Raw genomic sequence first — 22,156 nt, forward strand, 5'->3', positions numbered from 1 at the left:
TTCATTTAAATAAGAGAAGAGGGTTTGAGAAATTCATACTCAATCTCAAAATAGAGCTACTAAAACTCAGATACCTAAATTGTTTAGAATATAAAAAATACAGATCACTCCTTAGAGGATTTTAAATAGTTCAAATAATTCAATTCAGTTCCACAAAAATTTAATAAGAATCTATCAAGTCATTCCTATTTCTACACTCCAAATTTCCTATAATCCCATCAATATCCTCATCAGCCTCCTCATTCCAACTTTCACTTTTGTGTTGTCTTCCCTACAATATAAGGGCAGAGGGTGTGTGACTTGCTTGTATAGATACTGAGAGAGAGATATGCCACTGGACCTGGCACAAAGTAAATGCATTATGCATGCTCTCTATTTCCTTTCCCAATCAATCCTCCACTATGCTGGAAATACTAAGGAGGGAAAAGTTCCTGCCATCTGGGAGATTACATTCTGGTGTGGGGCATACAATCCATGCAGGGGAAAATAAATACAAAGTAATTTTAACAGGGACAGAGTATTAACAGTTGTGGGAAATCAGGAAAGACTTCATGTAGAAAATGGTACTTGTGCTCAGAAGGAAGCTAGGGTTTCTAAGAAATATGGGAGTATATTCCAGACATGAGGGTCCACTTGGATGTACAAAAGTCACTGGGGAGAGAAATGGAATATTATTTACCAGGAACAGCTGGGAGACCAGAGAGAGGGAGAATAATATAATACTGGAAATGGAGGTGGGAGCCATATATATTAGGAGATCCAGGTGAGAGGTGTGAAATTGAAAATTGATTTTAATTCTATTTTTGTAAAGACTTAATCAAGTTAGGGGCAGCTAGGTGGCACAGTGGATAGAGTACCTGAAGTCGGGAAGACCTGAGTTCAAATGTGACTTCAGACACTTAACACTTTCTACTGTGTGACCCTGGGCAAGTCACTTAATCCTTTGCCTCAGGGGAAAAAAAGGTTTAATCAAGCTAGCATAGATTTAATATCATCCTTAATTAGATATGCCTAAATTCCTTACTCTTGCAAATTCATTCAGGTTAAACCCTCAGATCACTTAGGTCATAATTCTACTTTTGTGACCTGTACCTCCTCCATTGTGACTTGTAACCCACTTCAGTGGCAGCTAGGTGCCACAGAATTTAGAGCACCAGGCACAGAATCAGTAAAACTGAGTTCAAATTCAGCCTCAGATACTTACTGATGAATTAATTAATAAATGACAATTAAGTCATTTAATCCCATTTGCTTCAGTTTCGTCATTTGCAACAGAGGAGAAAATGGCAAATGACTTCAGTATCTCTGTCAGGACCACTCCAAAAGGGGTTATGAAGAGTCAGACAAGACTGAAACAAATTTACAATGCTTATAGCTTTACTTATCACTCAGTTTCCAGAGAAACTTGATTAACCTAAATATCAGTCTCATTAGCTTAAAAGTATTGTAGCAATTCCCATTGCTTGTAGACTTAATCCATACACCTCTTCATTGAAAAGGCTAGTCCATCAGAAGATGCTAACCTATGCTGCTGGAAATTTTGCTCTGTCATCTTGTTAATCACATGAAAGATGCTGTCATCCCTAACTTGGGGTCTGTGGTCATGGAGAAGACATTTGCCCCATTTGTTGCTAGTCTTGCTTATAAATGGATGAGTCTTGAAAGTCGCCTTTCACATTTCTCTCCCAACATAGATAATGAGGATGCAGAGTAAGATAATGGAAGGCAGTGTGAGTGGAGAGGATAATGTGGATGCTTCTCCAGGATGATGAAAAAACTATTCAATGCAGTATATTGAGGAAAGGAAGGGTGCAACCTATTTGCTCAGCTGATAATGTATTGTGGTAGAAATCACAATGAACCAGGAGTCAAGAAATCTGGGTTCTTCTCTAAACTGAGTCACTAATTAGCTGCAAATTTTTATAAGTCTCTAGTCCTCAGTTTTCTTATCTGTCAAGTGGGGATAATAATAAGGATAATTGCATTACCAATTAAGGAAAGTGCTTTAAATGTTGAGATTATGGCCAGAAGGAGCCTAGTCGACTTTTACAAGATCAATGGTCTAAAGCTAGAAAAGCTTTGTAGAAGATAACTAGTTTAAACCTTCTTTCTATAGATGAAGAAAATGTGACTAGAGGAAATAGGGGACTTAAACATGAATAACTTACCAGAAGCAGGATTTACATATAGGTTTTTTAGATTTTCAGTTCAGCCCCTATCAAATTTATTCACTACATTATGCCTTTGCTTAACTGTCATCTATGTGTAAAGCAAGACACTGTGATTGATACTACATTGAGGCACTGGGGAATTAAATCATTTCTTTGGAGAATGACTGAATGCCTTAGGGAATAATTGACTGAATCTGGCTAATGTATACTTGAACCACACCCTTAAACTTAGACTTTAAAAGGTACAGATCCCAGAGGAGAGAATAACAGCTAAGAAAAATAGAAAAAAGAGAAGGAAAGAGAAACACAGACTTTTTTTTTTCTTTCCTGAGGTCACATGGTTCCTTGAAACACAAAATTCCATGGAAGATGAAATTGTAGTGGATTTGGAGTTAAGAAGACTTGAGTTAGAATCGTGATTCTGACCATAGATGTGTGACCATGGAAAAGTCATTTAATCTCTAAGATTTGGTTTTCTCATCTTCAAATGAGATACTATCTCACAAGGTTGTTGTGAGGTTCAAATAAGAAAATGCATTCAAAAGTAATGTGCAAATTGACAACTGAAGAACAGCACAAATGTCAGTTATTATTATTATTTTCTTTGGGGAAATGTCTCAGAGTATATCATCAAATTTTACCTAAAGACTATGTTTAGGGAGCCACAGAATTTTTTTTTTTTAGCAGGAAAGGGAATCTGTGTTTTAGGAATATCAATTTGGCAGGTGCATTAGAAGCCGGGTCAGAGAGGCAGGAGACCTATTGGGAGGTTTAAAAAATTATATCTGAGGAAAAAAAATGATGAGAATCTAAATGAGGGTAGAAGTTACATGAGTAGGGCAAAAGAGATGCATGATTTTTCTCACCCTCATGCTAAAGAAAAAGCTACAATATCCCTATCCAACCAAATGCTGATAAGCTAACAAGTAAATGGACTAAGTGTAGTTTTGATTACAGCAGGTCTATGCTGGAGCCAGCTCCAACCAATCTCAGGAAATAGTCACATACTTATAACTTTCTTTTGATAAAAATCCTAGATCCTAGATACTTTTATGCATTTTGAAAGTTTTAAAGGATTTTATAAATATAAATTATAATTTCTTCTAAAAAAACCGTTTTTAAGTTATTATTTTGCTGATTGTCTTAGATTAAGAAAGTGATGGAAAAAATGTTAATGAAGATTAAATATAAAACTGTCATGTTCATTTTTTCCCCCAGAAAGCTAGTTAAATCAGAACACTGCTCTGTGTGTGTGTGTGTGTGTGTGTGTGTGTGTGTGTGTACACATACTGAAATAGATGATAGTTAATAGATTGATAGCTTGAGTGATGGCTCAAGAGATAAAGGATACTTTACTTTGGGAACCTAACCATGAGTAGTCTGATATTCTCAGGAGGTAACCACATAAAGGAACAAGCCAAAAATTGGATTTGTAGGAAAACCCCAAGATTGAACCCAGTTTCTGTAAAGCCAGAGCTTGGGGGTCTTAAGTGTAGAGGACCACAGATATTGGGGAACTCTGAGAAAAGTATACTTGAAACAAAAATACTTATAGCAGGTTATTAACTCAGTGTTATTGATGAGATCATGGTTCTCTAATTCATATATACTTAGTATGGTGATGTAATGGTTCTACAGTTGGCACATGCTCAGTGTGCTGTAGTGATGTAATTGTACAAAGGTATTTAAGGGCTGAGAGGACTGGAAATGACATATTCCATCTTTGACCATCCTCCTAGTGGCTCTCCTGCCTCCTGTATTCCTCCACTAAGATCAAGAATGGGTCAAACTGTGACAGACACAGACTGTGAAGGAGACAATAAAGACTTTAGATTCTATTCTTGACTATCCTCGTGCTGACAATCCTGCTGAGACCAAGGCCAGTCAGGAAGACCTCTAGAAAGTTAGCCTGGACATTACAATAAAGCTTTTTTCTACCTATTTATCTTCTATATTAGAGGTGTCAAAGATGGAATGTCTCGATTCCAGTCCTCTCAGCCTTTAAATACCCCATTACAATTACATCATTACAGCATCCTGATTATTGTTGTAAGTATCTTTGCTTCAAGTATACTTTTCTCAGAGTTCCCCAATATCTGCGGTCTTCTACACTTGAGTTATGGTTATATATGTATGCATATATACATACGCATACATAAAACTCATCATCTGTTGTTGTTTTTTTTTAATTTTAAATTTCCCCTTCCAATTACATGCAAAATATCATTTGCTTTCAAGGAATTTAGTATCTGTTTGCTAAGATAAGATGTACATAAATAACTAAAATCAAGTCATTAGAAGATATCTGCCATTTTGAGTGGTGAAAATAAAATATAGAACTTAAAGTCTTCTGACTTCTTTAGCTCTGCTCCCATCTCTATGCCACTTTCATATACTTTACCTATAGCACATGCATTATCAAGGAATTTGTTTGTAGGCAAGTTATTACTGTGTCGGGACTGTAGGGACATGTATAGCAATTACCTGGGTTTTTTTTTATGGCTTTTTAAATATCTCCCCTATAACATTATGTGGGTGCTTATGAAATTAATGGCTTGAGTCAGTACCACAGAGCCTAAGTGAGCAGTTCTAGCATGCAAAAACGAATTTTTTTTCCCCTCAGCTAAAAACTCTCAAGGAAAGCCTAGTTTTTGAATGAAGCTGCCAGAACAGTTTGATTAAAAAAAAAGAAAATATTAAAAGGGATTTCTCCCCAACATCCCCCCCCCAAAAAAAATATGGTAGATTGGGGAACCATGAAAATAGACAAAATGTAAGCATGCTAATTTGAGGATTTCAAAATTTACAAAAAAAATGGTGTTAGGTTTTTTCAGAAGAAATTATAATTTATATTTATAAAATCCTTTAAAACCTTCAAAATGCATAAAAGTATCTAGGATCTAGGATTTTTATCAAAAGAAAGTCATAATAATTTATATTTATGTAATACTTTAATTCTTTCAGAATGCTTTCTTCTCAACCACCTAGTGTAATGGGGGAATGGGAATATTATTACCCCCATCTTATGCAGGAAGATATTGAGATTCAAAGTTGTTAAGTGATTTGCCCATGATCACACAGCTATTAATTACTGGAACTAGAATTTGATCTCAGAACTTCTGATTGGAAGTTCATTACTTTTTTTTTTAATACTATCCCATAATAATGCTTATTAACAATAGACAAATATTTTAATTTTAGAAAGAGTATATTGTGATAATTATTAAGGACTCTGTCTATGAGAACTTTTGACAAGTCATGATCCCTTGGTAGTTCTCAGGTTTTCATCTGTAAAATTGAGTAGATCATCACTTTTCCACCTAAGACCAAGGCTCGTCCAGAGATCCTCCAGAAAGTTAGTCTGGACATTACACCTCTTATCTTAAGAATATAGAACCTTCATCTGGGACAGGTAAACTGATGATGAAAAGAATGGATTCATGAAGAGCAAAGAAGAGTTCTTGGAAAAACTGTCCCAAGAGGTTAAATTAAGAAGAAAAAAAGGAAATGATCCAAATTAACAGAGTATAAAATAAGGGTAAAGTAACTAGCAAAGCTAAAATCAAACCCCCTTTTCTCTTTAAACCTTTTCCTTTTTCTGATTTATCTATTTTTTGTTAATGGACCACATATGCAAAGCACCAAGGCTTTTAGGAGTAAAGACTTCAATAATCTCTTTCTTTGGATTGCCCATTCCTATACTGATCCTTACCCTCAATCCAATAAATAGGGAAGTCGTTGATTCTGTCTCCAACATGCTTCTATAAACTGTTCCCTCCTTTCCTTCTCATTGCTCTGGGTTAGGTTTTTATTACCTTTTGTCTAGATGACTTACAGTAACCTTCAATCTCCCTATCTCTTGTGTGTGACCTTTCATTCACAGGATTTACAGATTAATTTTCCTAAAATACAGTGTTATTTATTGTTTTTTCAAGGGGCAAAGATTTTATTACTCTGCTAAGATCTGGCTAAATACATTAACAGTTGTTAGCAAGGAAAAGGGATTTTAGTAATTAACAAGAGGGGAGACAAGTTCCCTAACAGTAACCAGGAAAAGCCACAAAGTGGTTTGATGCCATTGGGCAGGCTAAATCCACAGAGAACTTTAGCAGACTAAGGATTAGTGGAAGAAGAAGAGTATGCCATTGACTGTTAAATTAACTCTAACAGGGGTTTAGCATCCTAAAAAGAGTTAGCAAAGATCTATAGCATGAGCAGATTTCTAAAATAAAATTTCAAATTAGCAAAGCATTTATTTTCTCTCTTTACTCCTTCTATTACCTCCTTAGGGGGGAAAAAGGAATAAAAAAAACCAATTTTAACATATATGCTTAGTCAAATATAGCAAATTCCCATATTAAAAAAGGTACCTTTCATTATGCATATTTAGTGTATCACTTCTTTGTCAAGTGATGGGGAGCTTTCTTCTATCATCAGTGTTCTGGAACCAGATTAGATAACTGTATTGTATCTCATCTTTTGAAGTTGTATGATTTTACAATATTTTTGTTACAGTATAAACTATTTGCCTGGTTCTGCTCACTTTACTTTTCATCAGTTCATATATGTCATCTCAGGTTTCTTTGAAACCATTCCCTTTATTATTTCTTATAGCACAACAGTACCCCAACACATTTATACATCACAAATAGTTCATCCATTCCTAATTGATGGAGGAGGACAAGCCAATGGAATTATAGGGATCAATCCACAACATTTTCCTAAAGAGAAGGATGATAAGGGGGAAATCCAGGAAAAGTCACAGTGAGTCATCTGTCCAGCTTAGCTGGGCACAGGAAGATAGGAAAGAGACCAGGGTCAAATTAGGAGCACTCTGTGAGCAGAATACTCTGAACTGAGGGGAAAGCTGTAAACCATGTTGAGAGATCTCAGATCCATAATTGGATATTCCCAAACTCACACTATGGGTGCCACCATGGGATGGATGCCAACTGGAAGTTTTTGTCATCCATTACCCAGTTTCAGGTCACAGATCCATGGCAGAGTGTGAAGGGGATCTCCAGGGATATTTCCAGTGAGGAGGTTGTGAACAGTTTACAAACAAAGGAAGCTCAGAAGCCAGCAGCTTTAGCAGCAGTAGAAGTGGCATGTCTAAAACCTCAGAACAAAGCAACATAAGAACAACATAAGAACAACATAAGTCCCTTATACCTAGCTTATCCTGTAGGTGAATGACCTGGTTGGGAATCCCAGATCAAAAGGAGAACTTATAATTCTACCACCCTAATCAACAAGCTTTCCAGTTCACTGATAGGGGTGGAATCTAGAAGCAGTGCAAGAAACCTTAATTTAGAATGGCTAAGGTCATCCACTGCATCCCAGGCCATTGCCTTTTTGTATTTCCACTAGATTGCAATGAGTGGAGGAGAGAGTGGGACTGATGACTTTGGGAAGTTCTACCTCACTCGAATCCAATTTACTCCCAAGTCAAGACATGCCCCTCCTGATGTCATTGGTCCTCTCTGAGAACAAAGGAGAAACAATATTTTTGCTGATACCCAAATTCAGCAGCAATTTACAAAGTTCAGACGAGGAAAAGTATTTTGGAAGCACTGAAACCTTATAAGACCCCAGCCTATTCCTGAGATTCTAGAATAACACAACACTCAAACCCCCCCAAAAGGAGTAGCACATCTGTCCAGAACTTCATTCCATAAGTGCCACAGAATCCAGGCTTAATATAAAATCTGAGGGCAGAAAGTAGTGTGGAAGAATTGGCAAGGGTGATCAAGAAACAAAGGCAGAAGAAAAGGACTCCAAAACATAAAAAGCAATTTCATAAAAAAAAAATATGATGGAATACTATTATACTGACATCTTAGGGAATAGATCAACCCAAATTCCAGAGGACTAATAATGAAACAAGTTACCCACTTTCTGATAGAGGTGAGGTTCTCAGAATGTAGACTGCCAAATTTTTTTTAGCACTTGGCCAATATGAAAATTTGTTTTGATAGACTATAAATGTATATAGTTGTTTTTGTTTATCTTATGTTCTCAATGAGAGGGAACAAGGTGAATCTTAGCTAATTAAAACAAAATATGTATATGTGCATCTATATACACACACATATATAATTTATATGTCTATATAGTACATGTCTGGCTAAGTTCTTTTTCTCTGCAAATTATTTTGTATTAACTTATTTTTATACTGCATTTGTTCTGCCAATGTAATATAAACTCCTTGAAGACATGGAAAATTTTATTTTTGTCTTTGTAGTTCCTAGTGCTTAGCAGAGTGTCTTGCTCATAATAGTCTTTTTTTTTTCTTTATTTAAAACTTAAATGCAAATTAAAAAAAAAAGAAAATAGAAAAAAGATATAGTTATGTGCACAACAGAAGATAAGAGAGGATTAAAATATTAAAAATAAATTTTCATTTCAGGAAAGCATATATAATAATAGAAGACATATTAAACTATCCATCTTTTCTTTGTTTCCTTATAGTTTTTCTTTTGTTCTCTACTCTGTACTTTTTCTTTATTCTTTTTTCCCTTTCCTCCTCTTCACCTCCCCCAAACAGGCTACAGTTAAGCACAGATATATTTGTGTACACATACATACACACACACACACACACACACACATATACATATTTACACACACAGACACAGACACAGACACACACACACACACACACACACATATATATATATATATATATACATACACATAAATACCCATACATCTAAAACAATATTAACATGGGTGACATACAATGTAGATTTCTCTCTTTTGATTAAATTTTTTTAAAACTTTGACTTTTTCTGAGATTAATGATTGCTATTCCCCCTTTTTCTAATAGATTTAACTGCTGATCATTGTTTTGTGTGTGTATATATATATATATAGTTTTCATCATTGTATTTGTATATATCTCTTGTTTCCTATCCCTGCTAACTCTTCTACTTTTTGCTTTGCTCTTGCTTAACTTGCTTCCCTATTCCTGCCTAAGGATCCCTCTCACAACTCTTTTCCTTCCCTCTTTCTCTCTTTCTCAGCAATCTATACACACTTCCATACCCCAATTTATTCTATCCCTTCCCCTCTTTATAAGTTTTGGAGGGTCCTATAATCTTCTAGGTGTATATATGTATCCTGATGTGAACAGTATTTTAGAAATATTAGCTCTCCTCCCCCATCTAATTCCTCTGTGTTGGTTCTTGCTCCTGTACCTTTTGAGAATCACATTATACTCAGCTCTATTCAAATCTTTCTTTTGGATTACCCAATTACTAATAATAATCTTAAATATGTGATTTACATTTCTATACATAAAACATAAACAGTTTGTCCTTATTGTGTTCCTTGAAATTAAGTCTTTGATATTGGCTCTTATAGGTCAAATTTTCTATTAAGTTTGCAACAAGATCCTGAAAATCTGACAGTTCATTGAATGTTCTTTTTTAAAAAATTCACTATTATATTTTTGTCTGCAACCCTAGCTCTTCTGATTGTCGATATAGAGTATTCCAGGACTTGCTGTCTTTTATCATAACTGCTGATAGGTCTTTTGTGACTCTAATGGTAGTTCCAGCATGTTTGAATTGTTTTTGTGTGACAACCGTGCTAGCACCCCAGACACCCCAGAATCAGCTGGAGTAAGGATAAGTAAAAGTTCTTAGTCTTTATTCTTGGTCTTTAGACGCAGGATTGAACAGGATGGAAGCAGAATCTCCATGACTGCCTTCTTCCTCAGCTAGCACAAAGAGTGACTTTGGCTATTCTTTTTCCACCCCCTAGTCCCTCCTACAATCCTCTGTATACACCAATTATTGAGCCAGCACAGGATAGTGGGAAGGGCCATTTTCCAAGAATATGCCCATAAAATATTGTCCAATAAGTAATTAGCCCTAAGTGCTTGAAACGACTTCAATGCAAGGACTCAAGAATTTCAGCCCTCTACATTTTTGTTATTGCTGCCTGTAAAATTTTCTCTTTGATTTGGGGTTTCAAAATGTAGCAATGGTATTCTTTTATGTTTTCCTTGTTGGATCTCTTTCAAGTAATGATTGGTAGATTTTTTTTTTTTGTTTCTACTTTCCCCTCTTGTTCTATTGCTTCAAGACAATTTTCTTTATTTCTTATATTATTGTATCAAGATTTGTTTTGGTCATAGCTTTCAGGTAGTCCAGTTATTCTTATGTTTTCTCTTTTTGATCTGTCCTCCAGATCTCTTATTTTTCTTATGTTTCATGTTATCTTCTATTTTTTTATTTTTTATGATTTGTTTTATTATTTCTTAGTCTCATAACTTCACTGGCTTCCCCTTGCCAAATTCTAATTTCAAAGAGTTATTTTCTTAAGACTCTGGATCTCTTTTCCAGTTGGTTGACTTTCTTTTCATAATTTTGTTTTTCTTCAATTCTTATTTAAAAAATTTTTTTTTCATCAATCTCCTTTGATTTTTAAAGTTTTTTGAGTTCTTCTATGAATTCTTTTTGGATATATAACCATTTGACATTTGTCTTTGGAGGAGAAAAGGCTTTTTAAATTTTAGTATCCTAAAGACCAAGTCCAGCTGTCCCTATTCTCATAGTAACTTTCCACGATTGGGTTCTTCCTTCTTTGCCTATTCATTTTGTAGCAGATTGTTAATATAATCAACTCTGATCCTGCGGTAGGGGAATGGTACCTCTGCTTTAGATATTTCTTTAGTTCTTCTCTCTGGCTTAGAACCCCAAATCAAGAACTCCATCCTCCTATAAGTAAACTATTGCTTCTGCTGCACTCACTAGGCCTGTGCTGATTCCTTCTTGCCCAGGGCACTTTCTCAACACACAGTTGAACCTGGTGTTCCTTATAACCAGAGGTTTCCTCAGTCTTCCCCAACTCAGACCTCCACTCCCCACACCTTTTGGAAGGTAAAAGTTTCTATTTTTGGGGTTGAGGCTACCTGTGGATTCAGCTAGCCTTCGGGCTCATAGCTTATTACATCAGCATTAGTCTAATGGCGTTTATACTTTTGTGGGACAAACCTCCTCATAAGAGGCTTCTTTCTTTGATCTCCTCTTGCCTCAAGTTTATTTGTTATTCACCAGTTTATTTTTACTCTCAAGTGAAATTTTGTTTTGTTTGTAGGAGACTTCTGGAGAGCTTGGAATTTTTTGACCCAGTCTACCATCTTTTCAGAGTACTATAATAGTCTCTTAATAAGTGCCATTGAATCACTTCTGGAATGTAGAGGCTATAAGCTAACTCACAATCATGTCATTGATCTGTATGAAATCAAGCCAATTCAAATCAGCAAGTATAAAAAGTAATGCTACTTTTTGCTTTTATATAAAAGACTAAGGAAATGGGAAGAATAAGACAGTAGTGATTATTTAAACTAGATTCTGATTTCAAATCATAAGTAAATGTGTTGTAGTACCAATATGTAGTACCAACAAAGTTGGTTTGTCCATTTTGCTATGCTGTTTTTCTCATCAGGATTCTATAATTTTCTGGAATGGACAAGGTCAGAAATTACTCTCTAAAAATTTCAAATATAAAATTTTCTTCACAGGAATTTGAAATCTGAATTGTGCTCTACATCTAAATGATTTTATATAACTATGATCAGGTAAGACTCAGTGGAGGAAGAGGCAGTTATCTTTTTATTAGCCTCAAATGCATTTTCCATCTGGGAGGATCTCATTCCTGGAGAGTCGATGAGCCTGGAGTTTTGATCCTGGAGAGGGAAATAGGATTCACCAAAAATGGGAGAATCATTGTCTTAATTATTTATGATCTCTTATGAATCCTTTCTTGGTGGAGAGAAAGAAGTACATTCATACTATGAGAGAATATAAAGGCTATTCCATAACCAATGAAGGAAAGAAACAAGCAATTATGAAGTAACTATTATAAATCAGCAATTTACAAATATTATCTCATTTGAGTCATACAACAACCCTAGGAGTTAGTTGTTATTATTGTCATTTTGCACTTAAGGAAACCAATGCAGACAGAAGTTAAGTAACTTGTCCAGTATGACTCATTTGGTAAGAGTCTAAGATCACTTTTGAACATGGGTTTTTCTGATTCCAGGGTACCTAGTGGCAAAAGTAGATAGAGTGCTGGACCTGGAGTCAGGAAGTCTCAGACACTTAGTAGATGTGTGATCATGGGCAAGCCATTTACCCCATTTGCCTTCATTCTTCATCTGTAAAATGATCTAGAGAAGAAAATGTCAAACTATCCCAATATTTTTGCCGAGAAAGCCCTAAATGGGGTTATGAGGAGTTGGACACAACTGAGGAACAAGAGAATGATAACAGGCTTATTCTGGATCTTAGGATCTAGCCAATATGTCACCTAGCTACCCCCAAGAAACAGAATGCTCTAAAGGTCTTTGTGCAGTTTAAACTTTTAATAGCTTTGATATTGTTATTAACAATGATAATTATATATTATATTAATATTTAGATCTTTATAGTCATATATATATACATATATATGACAGGCACATGTATGAGTATCTTTGTGTGCACATTAGCTGGGTCTTTTTACCCACCTCTGTAAAGCCTTAAACATTAGCCTAAGAATGATTTGTAGGTACCATGTCCCTCTAAGACTGATTCCATTTGTGAAAGCAAAGTCTAGAGAATGTGGGGGTGGAAGATCATAATTTGAACAAATGTTGAAAGCTCACCAGGCGCATTACCTGGAAAAATAGCAATATGAGAGCAGAGCATTTATTTCCAACAAACACTAACAAAATTAGAACTTATTACATTTCTCTCTCTCTCTCTCTCTCTCTCTCTCTCTCTCTCTCTCTTTCTCCCCCCATCCTTAACTGTCTGGCTCTCTTCTTTAATTGGCTGTAATATGAAACAAAGAATATATTTTTAGTATTTCTTATAACTATTGAGCAAAATTTTGCTTCTTAATTATTCAGCAAGTAATATCTATAGATTAAATTCAAAACTCCTGAACTTGGCATTCAAGACTTTCCACAATGTGGCATAGTCTATACCTTTTCAATAGTGTGTTTCCACTACTTCTATATGCATACACACTAGTCAGACAGGATTAGCATTCTCACTCTCCTAGGAATATGCTTTTTTCCAACTCATTTTTCTATATTCCATTCCTCTTGCCTGAAAAGTTGTTCATTCTACTTTGCCTGAAATGTTGTGCCTTCTCCCCCACTTTACTTATGCTTCTTAATTTCTCTAGCTCCCTTTAAGAACTCCACTTAAAGCCTAAATTCTGCAGGAAGCCTTTTCTGATTCTTCTAGCTGCAAATGCTACCTTCTTTCAAACTACCTTCCATCTATCTGTATATGTCTTGCATGTCCTTAGATATTTACATGTTTTCTCCCCAATTAGAATTGTTGTTCATCCTTTATTTTCTTTTTTTCTTTTTTACTATTTTTTTTATTATAACTTTTTATTGATAGAACATATGCATGGGTAATTTTTGCAACATTCTCCCTTGCACTCACTTCTATTCTGACTTTTCCCTTCCCTCCCTCCACCCCTTCTCCTAGATGGCTGGCAGTCTTATACATGTTAAATATGTTATAATATATCCTAGATACAATATATGTGTGCAGAACCGTACAGTTCTCTTGTTGCACAAGAAAAATTGGATTCAGAAGGTAAAAATAACTTGGGAAGAAAAACAAAAATGTAAGTAGTCCACATTCATTTACTAGTGTTCCTTCTCTGGGTGTAGCTTATTCTGTCCATCATTGATCAATTGGAACTGAATTAGATCTTCTCTTTGTGGAAGATATCCACTTCCATCAGAATACATTCTCATACAATATTGTTGTTGAAGTGTATAATGATCTCCTAGTTCTGCTCATTTCACTCAGCATCAGTTCATGTAAGTCTCACCAGTCCTCTCTGTATTCATCCCACTGGTCATTCCTTACAGAACAATAATATTCCATAATGTTCATATACCACACTTTACTCAACCATTCTCCAATTGATGGGCATCCTTTCATTTTCCAGCTTCTAGCCACTACAAACAGGGCTGCCACAAACATTCTTGCACATACAGATCCCTTTCCCTTCTTTAGTATTTTGGGATATAAGCCCAGTAGTAACATTGCTGTTATCCTTTATTTTCAAAGAGGACCGATAACATCATGAGGGGTGTTCTCTTGACTTGCTAGTAAATTGGATATAAGTGAGGCAGTTGTGCAACACTATCAGTGTCACTCTCTTTTCAGAATCATCAAAGTCCAGATGACTGGCAGTGGCCTGGGATGCAGGAAGGCAGGGACTGATTTTTGGTTTGTTTCTTTGCATTCCTACCCTCCACCCACCATCTCCAGCACAAGAGCTGGTACATAGTAAGAGATTAATAAATGCTTTTTTGTAAACTAGCTGAACCTTTTCTATTTTTCATTGATCAGCCTAAGTCTTTTCTAACTATCTAATCTCACTGCAATTTCTACTTCTGATCTAGGTCAACAGCACCCATCTGTCTGATCTGGGTATTGCTTGTTGTCTCTACTACTCATCTGACAATTATGCTAAGCTGCTTTACTTTGTTAATTATCTTTTAATATTTGAGTCTTGTCTCTCTAACAAGACTGAAGAAGAGGCCAAGCTACTTAAAGGCCAGGATTATGTGTTAAACTTATTTGCACCTTCTACCACAATGTTGAGCTTATAGTGATTCACTGGTTAATATAGAAAGTTAACTAGTAAAACAAGTCAGGAAAAACATTTTATTTCTTACCATTTCCCTATAATAATCCTGCATTTGAGTCAGAGGGATCTTCTCACAGTCTTTAAACCCTAGCTGGCACAATCACAGCTCTGCTTATTTGTGCTGTTTGTCTCCCCATTTTGAATCTCTATTCCTTCTGCTCCCTTAATTCCCTTCTCCCAAACCCTACTTCTTATTTTATTTTAAAGTACTTCAAAAAATTAACAAGAATTTATTTTCTTTTTTCCACCTCCCTCCCTCCATTACACTCTGCCAAAAGAAAAAAAAAAAACTCTTGTAACAAATAGGTATAGTCCGACAAGATATATTTCCCCAAATATATGTTCATCAAACCACTTCACCCTAACATGATTTTTCTCTCTTCTCCTATGGCATTTTGTTGTAGAGCTGTAACAAAGGTGAAGCAAGGAAGACACTTGGATCAGGCATGCAAAGCTTAGAGGCACAGAAAAATATGCAAAATAGACACTATCCCAAGCACACAATGCCATTATGATAGGGGTAGGGAGAATGGTTTAAGTTGGTAGTCTGCCTTGGATGCAAAACTGCTTGTCAACAGTGTTGCAATATTGTACCACTCACCTAACCTTTGCCACTATATTGTCTTGTGTTTTATTTTGTTGTTGTTGCTGTTTTAATCCAAATAGGATAATAGAATGTTAAGAGCTGAAAAGGACTTCAGCAATCACCTAATCTAACCCCCTAATTTGATCGATGATAAAAGTGAGGGCCTAAAATAGAGCAGACTTGCCTAAAATCTCACAGGTGATCTAAGAAACAGCACAGCTGGCACTTCTAATATTCATCCATTCTACTACTTTAGTTAATTTTATAAATTAACTTTACAATTTTATAAAGTTAATTTCATAAAATAAAAAATTATACATTTACAAATTTTACTTTTATGAAGTAAATACTATGTACACAGCACTCTTCTTAAGAAAAAACAAAGGCAAAACCTAGTCCCTACTCTCAAGGGTCTTCTACTCTACACAGCAAAGATTCTTGACCTTTTTGGCAGTTTGAATACTTAGGATTACAAAGTTATGTTGGAATTTAAAAACAAAACAACCAAGTTCTACAGGAAATAAAATATGTATACAGATGTAAAGAATACCCAAAGTAAATGCAAAGTAAGGGGGCAGAGAAGCACTAATCACCAAGAGCATCAGGAAACAAGAGTCCTTATGAGTGATGGCCCCTGTACTAAGCTTTGAAAGGAGCTAAGAATTTCTAGTACGGACTCATGATGGGAGAGAAAAGCCTTGTAATGATTCACAAAAGTATCTTTATATATATATATGTATATATGTATCTTATTCCTTGTACATAGATACTTAACAAAAGTTTATTAAGTAAATTGAATCGAATTGCCTTTCCAAATTGATTCTAAACTCTGGCAGGGCAAGGAGTAAATTTTTGTCTTTTTAATAATATGCACTTAGTATATTTAAGGCTGGATGCAGAGGAAATGCTCCATAAATATCTGCTGGCTGATTGATACATGAACTGAAGATACATTTGTAAGCATAGCTTATTTCTCCCCTAGTGAAAGGTTGAAAATGTAGAAATCCCACCCATCATCTTTTTGGCCTACAAAAGACCCAACAGTCACTAACTGAATTTGGATGAGGGGAAGGTGGATCTGAATTAATTAAGTGATTATTTGGGCATAACAATACATAGATACTAAAGAGACAGTTGAGTAAATTACTGATCAGTGTTTCAGAGATTGATCCCAGTCTCAAGAAGAACCAAAGATACTATCTGCATCTAGAGAAAGAATTGATAAATAGAGGCATGAGTAAAATAATTTTACATACATACACACCTGTTTATGTCTGCTGATGGTAGTCATCTCTAGAGCTGGGGAGGGGAAAGAGAAGAAAGAAAGAGGGGGAAAAATTTACACAATGCTTCTGTTGTATATTTGGAGGGAATAGAAAGTTATTTGTAATTTCATGTACAGTCATTTTAAAAATGATTATAATTGTACTGTGTTATAGAAATGCTTGTTTTATTCCATGAAGTGGGAATATAATAATTTTTTTAAAAGACCATTTCCATAGTGAAAAGTCTCAAGTAATTAATTCCACGAGAATGTGCCAAATGAGAAGCAGTACATGAATATGTACTAGATGAGAGGCAATGTGGAGTAGTGGAAAGAGAGATGACTGGAAGACATGCATTCAAGGATTATCTCTGACTCATATTGGCTATGTAATTCCTGAGTAAATTCATTTAGCCTTGCAACACTATAGACAAACTAAGCTCTAAGTTACAAAGAAAGTGTCAACCTCCACTGGTAGAGAGAGATTCCTCCCCTAGTCCTATACCAAAGAAATCAGAAGTCTAGATCCTATCCTAGTACTCAATGGTTAGGACAGTGTGGACCTTCAATTAATGCTAATTGATGGTGCTGATGACAAGGATACATAAACTATGCTCCATAATTAAAATGCAGGTATTTCACAAGAGAGTATTAGTATTGCCGACTTCATCCTATAAAGAAGAACATATTTATGAGCTCAATAAGCCTTGTAAGGATTTTACCTTTAGAGGCACTCAGGACTGCCTGAGGGAAATGCATCTTAATTTTCCTAAATTTGAAAAAAAAAAAGCCTTTTTGGCAAGAAGTTGTTAGGATTTTCGATAAGGCTGGTTACATAGAAGAACATTTCCTACTCTGGATGGCTTCACGCCAGCTTTTGACAACAACATACCAGCTTCTCAGAGCTGCAAATGACTGGATGTGATTTTATCTTGACTTTATTATCCCATCTCACAACTTAGAAAAGTAATACAGGAAGAAACATGAAGGATGAGATGTGAAGCAATAGCAATGGGCCATGACCAATTTAAAATGAGGTTCTAGACATAGAGCCAAGCCACAGCCACAAAGCAAAATAAAGCCGAAGGTACTTAAAGAGTACAGAGTATCACAGAGGCCAAGAATACTGAGAAAGGACAATAAAAATGGCAAGGTTAACCCTCCTACTTTGGAGAGAGCCTGTGAAGAGTGTTCACCCATCTTGGAAAACTTTAAGAGAACAACTTAAAATACCGAATTGATTTTAGATATGATAAATCACATCTAAATTTTAGATGGGGCTAAGTTCTGATTTGTAAAGCTAACTATATATTTCAGCTCACCTTCCTATTCTTTAAAAAGAGAGAAAATTTCTTGTAATGATGAACTACAAGATTGAATTTTACTAGCAGATCCCACAAACTTTATCTAGGAAAATCCCAAATTATTTGCTGCCATTCCTTTTTGAAGGGTTTCAAATTATGTTTCCTATTTTTAGAGGTTTACTATCAGTGATGGACTTAGAGTTGGGAAGACAGATTTAAAACTTCCGTGGTTAATTTACTTCTGTGTATGATCATAAGTGAATCACTTAACTTCTTTATTCTTGAATAATAAGTTGTAGCTGCCCAACAAGGTTCTGTGAAAGATTAAATGAGATAATACTTATAAAGTACTTTGTATACTTTAAAGAGCTATACTTATGTAAGTTATTTTAAAAATTATTACTATTATCTCTGATTTTTTTGGATGGGGTTCAGATAGAAATTTAAGTAATTTTCCAGCTATATCCTTCTTGTTTATTTAATGTTCTGCAAATTATTGCACTGGTTGATAAAACAATTCTTATAATTGATTAAGAGTATTGGAACATAGATTTTATCACTGAAAGAATCTTTTGAACAACTTGTAGCAGGTAGGAAAACTTTCATAATATGTTCCTCATCTTGTTCCCATATGGTTTTAATTTTTATGCTAGGTTTCTTTACTTTGAAAGTTTTTCAGTCTATATAATTTGGAGGTTATGAGTATTCAATGATGACAGTTATTAAAGAGAGTCCTAAAATTTTTTTTATGGATCAATTATATATATATATATATATATATATATATATATATATATATATATATATATATATATATATCTGAAGAGTTGTAGATAACACTTTTTTTCTTTAGTGATGTTCTGGTTACTCTACAATTTATTTGCTGACATTCTGGAGAGTAATTTGGAACTATGCTCAAAAAGTTATCAAACTGTGTATGCCCTTTGATCCAGCAGTGTTTATACTGGGCTTACATCCCAAAGATCTTAAAGGAGGGAAAGGGATCCATATGTGCAAAAATGTTTATGACAGCCCTGTTTGTAGTGGCAAGAAACTGAAAACTGAGTGGATGCCTATCAGTTGGATATTGGCTGAATAAATTATGGTATATGAGTGTTATGGAATATTATTTTTCTATAAGAAAAAATCAGCAGCATGATTTTAGAGAGACTTACATGAACTGATGCTAAGTGAAATGAGCAGAACCAGGAGATCATTATACACGGAAACAACAAGATTATATGATGATCAATTCTTCTGGACATGACTCTTTGCAACTATGAGATGATTGAGGCCAGTTCCAATGATCTTGTGATGAAGAAAGCCATCCACAACCAGAAAGAGGACTGTGGGAACTGAGTGCGGATCACAACAGAGCATTTTCATTTATTTTGTTTTTGTTTGCTTGTGTTTTATTTTCTTTCTCATTTTTTTTTCCTTTTTGATCTGATTTTTCTTGTGCAGTAAGATTATTGTATAAATATATATATACATATATATATATTGAATTTATTGGATTTGACATATATTTTAACATGTTTAACATATTTTTGGATTGCTTGCCATCTAAGGGAGCAGGTGGGGAGGAGGGGAAAATTTGGAACACAAGGTTTTGTAAGGGTCAATGTTGAAAAATTATCCATGCATATTTTTGAAAATAAAAAGCTATAAAAAATTTATTTGCCAAATTCTCAAGGATATTTTGAGGTCAAGAGATCAAAGAAAGAAGAAAAAAGCCCAAAAGCTACAAAAAATATTTAAAGTAAATCTTTTTGTAGTGGCCAATAATTGAAACTAAAATGTGTACACCTATTAGGGGAAAAGACCAATTTATGACATATGAATGTAATAGAATATTATTGTACTGTAAGAAAAAACAAAATGGACAGTTTCAGAGAAAATCTTTATGAACTGATCCAGAGTGAAGTGAATAGAATAAGAACAACTTCTAAAGTAAAACTACTATAAAGAAAAACAACTTTGAGTTAATTTGTTTAAAAAAGATTTTTTTGCTCTAAAGCTAGTGTTTTAATAATAAATAATATGTGATAAATAAATAACATTTAAATAATAAATAATATGTGAAAAGGATAGAGTATCCATTAGCTTCTTCAAAAGCTGCTCCTCTTGTCTCTATATGGAAATGTATTTGATAACAGAAAAAGGTATGGTGACTTTTTGTCATCTTTAGAAATTCATCAAATAGGAGGGACCCTAACGCCTTAGGACTTTTTTGGACCCTAAAATGAACAGGAAACTTACAAAAGAGTCAGGGACCAATCAAGACCCAGGAAGGGTTTTGTTGCCTTTTATGGAAAGCAAATCTTTGTTGTATGGAAAAGGGAAATCCTGATCCTATCACAACCTCTGTTTCTATGAACCATTCTACAAGATTCAATCATCTCTTATTCTTTGTGGCCATGTTGTTGATTATATTCATATAGATATTGCCTTTGGAGGAACTTTTATTATTACTTTTGGGTTTTAGCTGTTTCATGGATTCTATCTGGAGATCAAATGCTTTCAGTTACATTTAACCAATCTAACAAAGAATATCTATTGCCAGTCTTTACTATTGCTTTGTGAAATGAGGTGTACTTGTTTCAAATATACTCATGTAAGTTTTAAAATCTATTTATCTTATACTCTGAAAACAGCTACTAGAAAATGTTTTTGATGAAGAAGTGCTAATCTTTCTAAGTTTTATTTATCTAATATAAGTTTAGGAATCAAATTATTTCTTATGCTTGACTTGTATTATTATTTTTAATACATTGGTTGTATAACTTTGCACTGAGGATGTCATTGACAAAAGACATTTTAAAATCCTTGCTTATAATTAATTAGATCTATTTCTAGTGGAAAAAGAAGACTATCTCATGAGGGGACAATCCTTAGACCATGGGTATTATGCTCTGCCAATATCAACCCCATAAGGATTTGGGTTTGAGTGATGTATTCAAGGATCCTCCCAATTCAGAGCAAGTACACACAAGTCTATTATAAGTATTACCTTTAGGCTTATAAAGAGGTGATGAAAAACCTTTTAATTGACCACCGAACCAGAGTTGAGCTTTCATTTGAAAAGCAAAAAACAAAATAGAATTTTCTTCCCTGGTAGTGAGTGAAACAAGAATTATTTTCTCTCCTCTCAGCTGACAAATACTTAATACTTGGTTCTGAACTAGTTTGCCATTTTGTATAAAAACTCACAGGACTCATGTGATGATACATTAGATGGACACTTTAGATTGGTTGCTTTAGGTAGAGGTATGCTTATCTGATAAAGGTATCAGAGGTAGAATATTTTGTTAGTTACTTAAAGTGAGGTGCAGTGATTGATTTATTGTTCATCTCCCTCAATCCCTTACCTTTGAATCAACTTACTTTGGTGTAGTACTGACATATGATGAACATTTTCATATCTTCAGTCCATTCTAAGAACATTTGTGGTTTGTATGGGGTGGATGGTCAGTGCTAGCTACACTAGAGCATTAACAGCAGACAGGATATTTGTATTTCTGATGTGCTCTAATGGTATCAGAACATAAAATAATGTTGTTGCTCTGCTATTCTTAGGGTCAGGATGATCATTAAAATGTTTCTTAATAGGACTGTCTTAGAACCCCTATGTCACCCTGATTGTCCCTTAGATTCATAGCATCACTTACATCACATTTTCCTGGGCTGGTATTGCTAGAGCCCATTCTGGTTTCTGTTTCAGGGTTCTTGACACATCATCCACACAGTATCAAGGCTGTACAACACTGTGGAGCACATTCTCTTACTTTGCTATTGCCTTTTTCTCTGCCCCACCCCCACCCTACCTATGACATGGACAATGGATCAGGTTTTGAGGAGTTAGTATAATTATCATCATCATTGTCATCAATGTCATTGTTATTTTTTTGTTTTTCCTACATTTACTGCTCTTATCATTTTTCTTCTCGTTATTTCCTAACTGGACTACAAACTCACCTCAGTTCATATTGACTCAGATAATGACTCAGGGTTTTAAATTCAGGTCCTGTCTTCTGCTTTTGGCTATTTGGCTTAATATGTCTCAGATAACTAAGTCCAAATTTTATACAATTCATCTGGTGCTCTTGTTCCTATCCTCCTGCCCTGAGCAGGAACCTTCTCTTCACAG

General features: G+C 34.9%; 1 protein-coding gene across 3 annotated transcripts in view; it reads right to left on the minus strand.

Moving 5' to 3' along the window:
• Positions 1 to 21,774, minus strand: part of PIAS1 (protein inhibitor of activated STAT 1) — a 205,368-nt gene extending 183,594 nt beyond the window's left edge. The window contains exon 1 of one of the 3 annotated variants that reach the window (XM_051980785.1): positions 21,678 to 21,774. Coding sequence is in view for 2 of the 3 variants with exons in the window: in XM_051980782.1 (XP_051836742.1) it covers positions 21,678 to 21,713 (36 nt within the window). In the remaining variant the exon portion in view is untranslated. The remainder of the gene's footprint in view (positions 1 to 21,677) is intronic. The other 2 variants (XM_051980782.1, XM_051980784.1) reach the window with 2 other exon arrangements.
• Between the last annotated feature and the right edge of the window lie 382 nt (positions 21,775 to 22,156).

Source organism: Antechinus flavipes, chromosome 2 (assembly GCF_016432865.1).
Source record: "Antechinus flavipes isolate AdamAnt ecotype Samford, QLD, Australia chromosome 2, AdamAnt_v2, whole genome shotgun sequence".
In the NCBI taxonomy this organism is placed as follows: domain Eukaryota; kingdom Metazoa; phylum Chordata; class Mammalia; order Dasyuromorphia; family Dasyuridae; genus Antechinus; species Antechinus flavipes.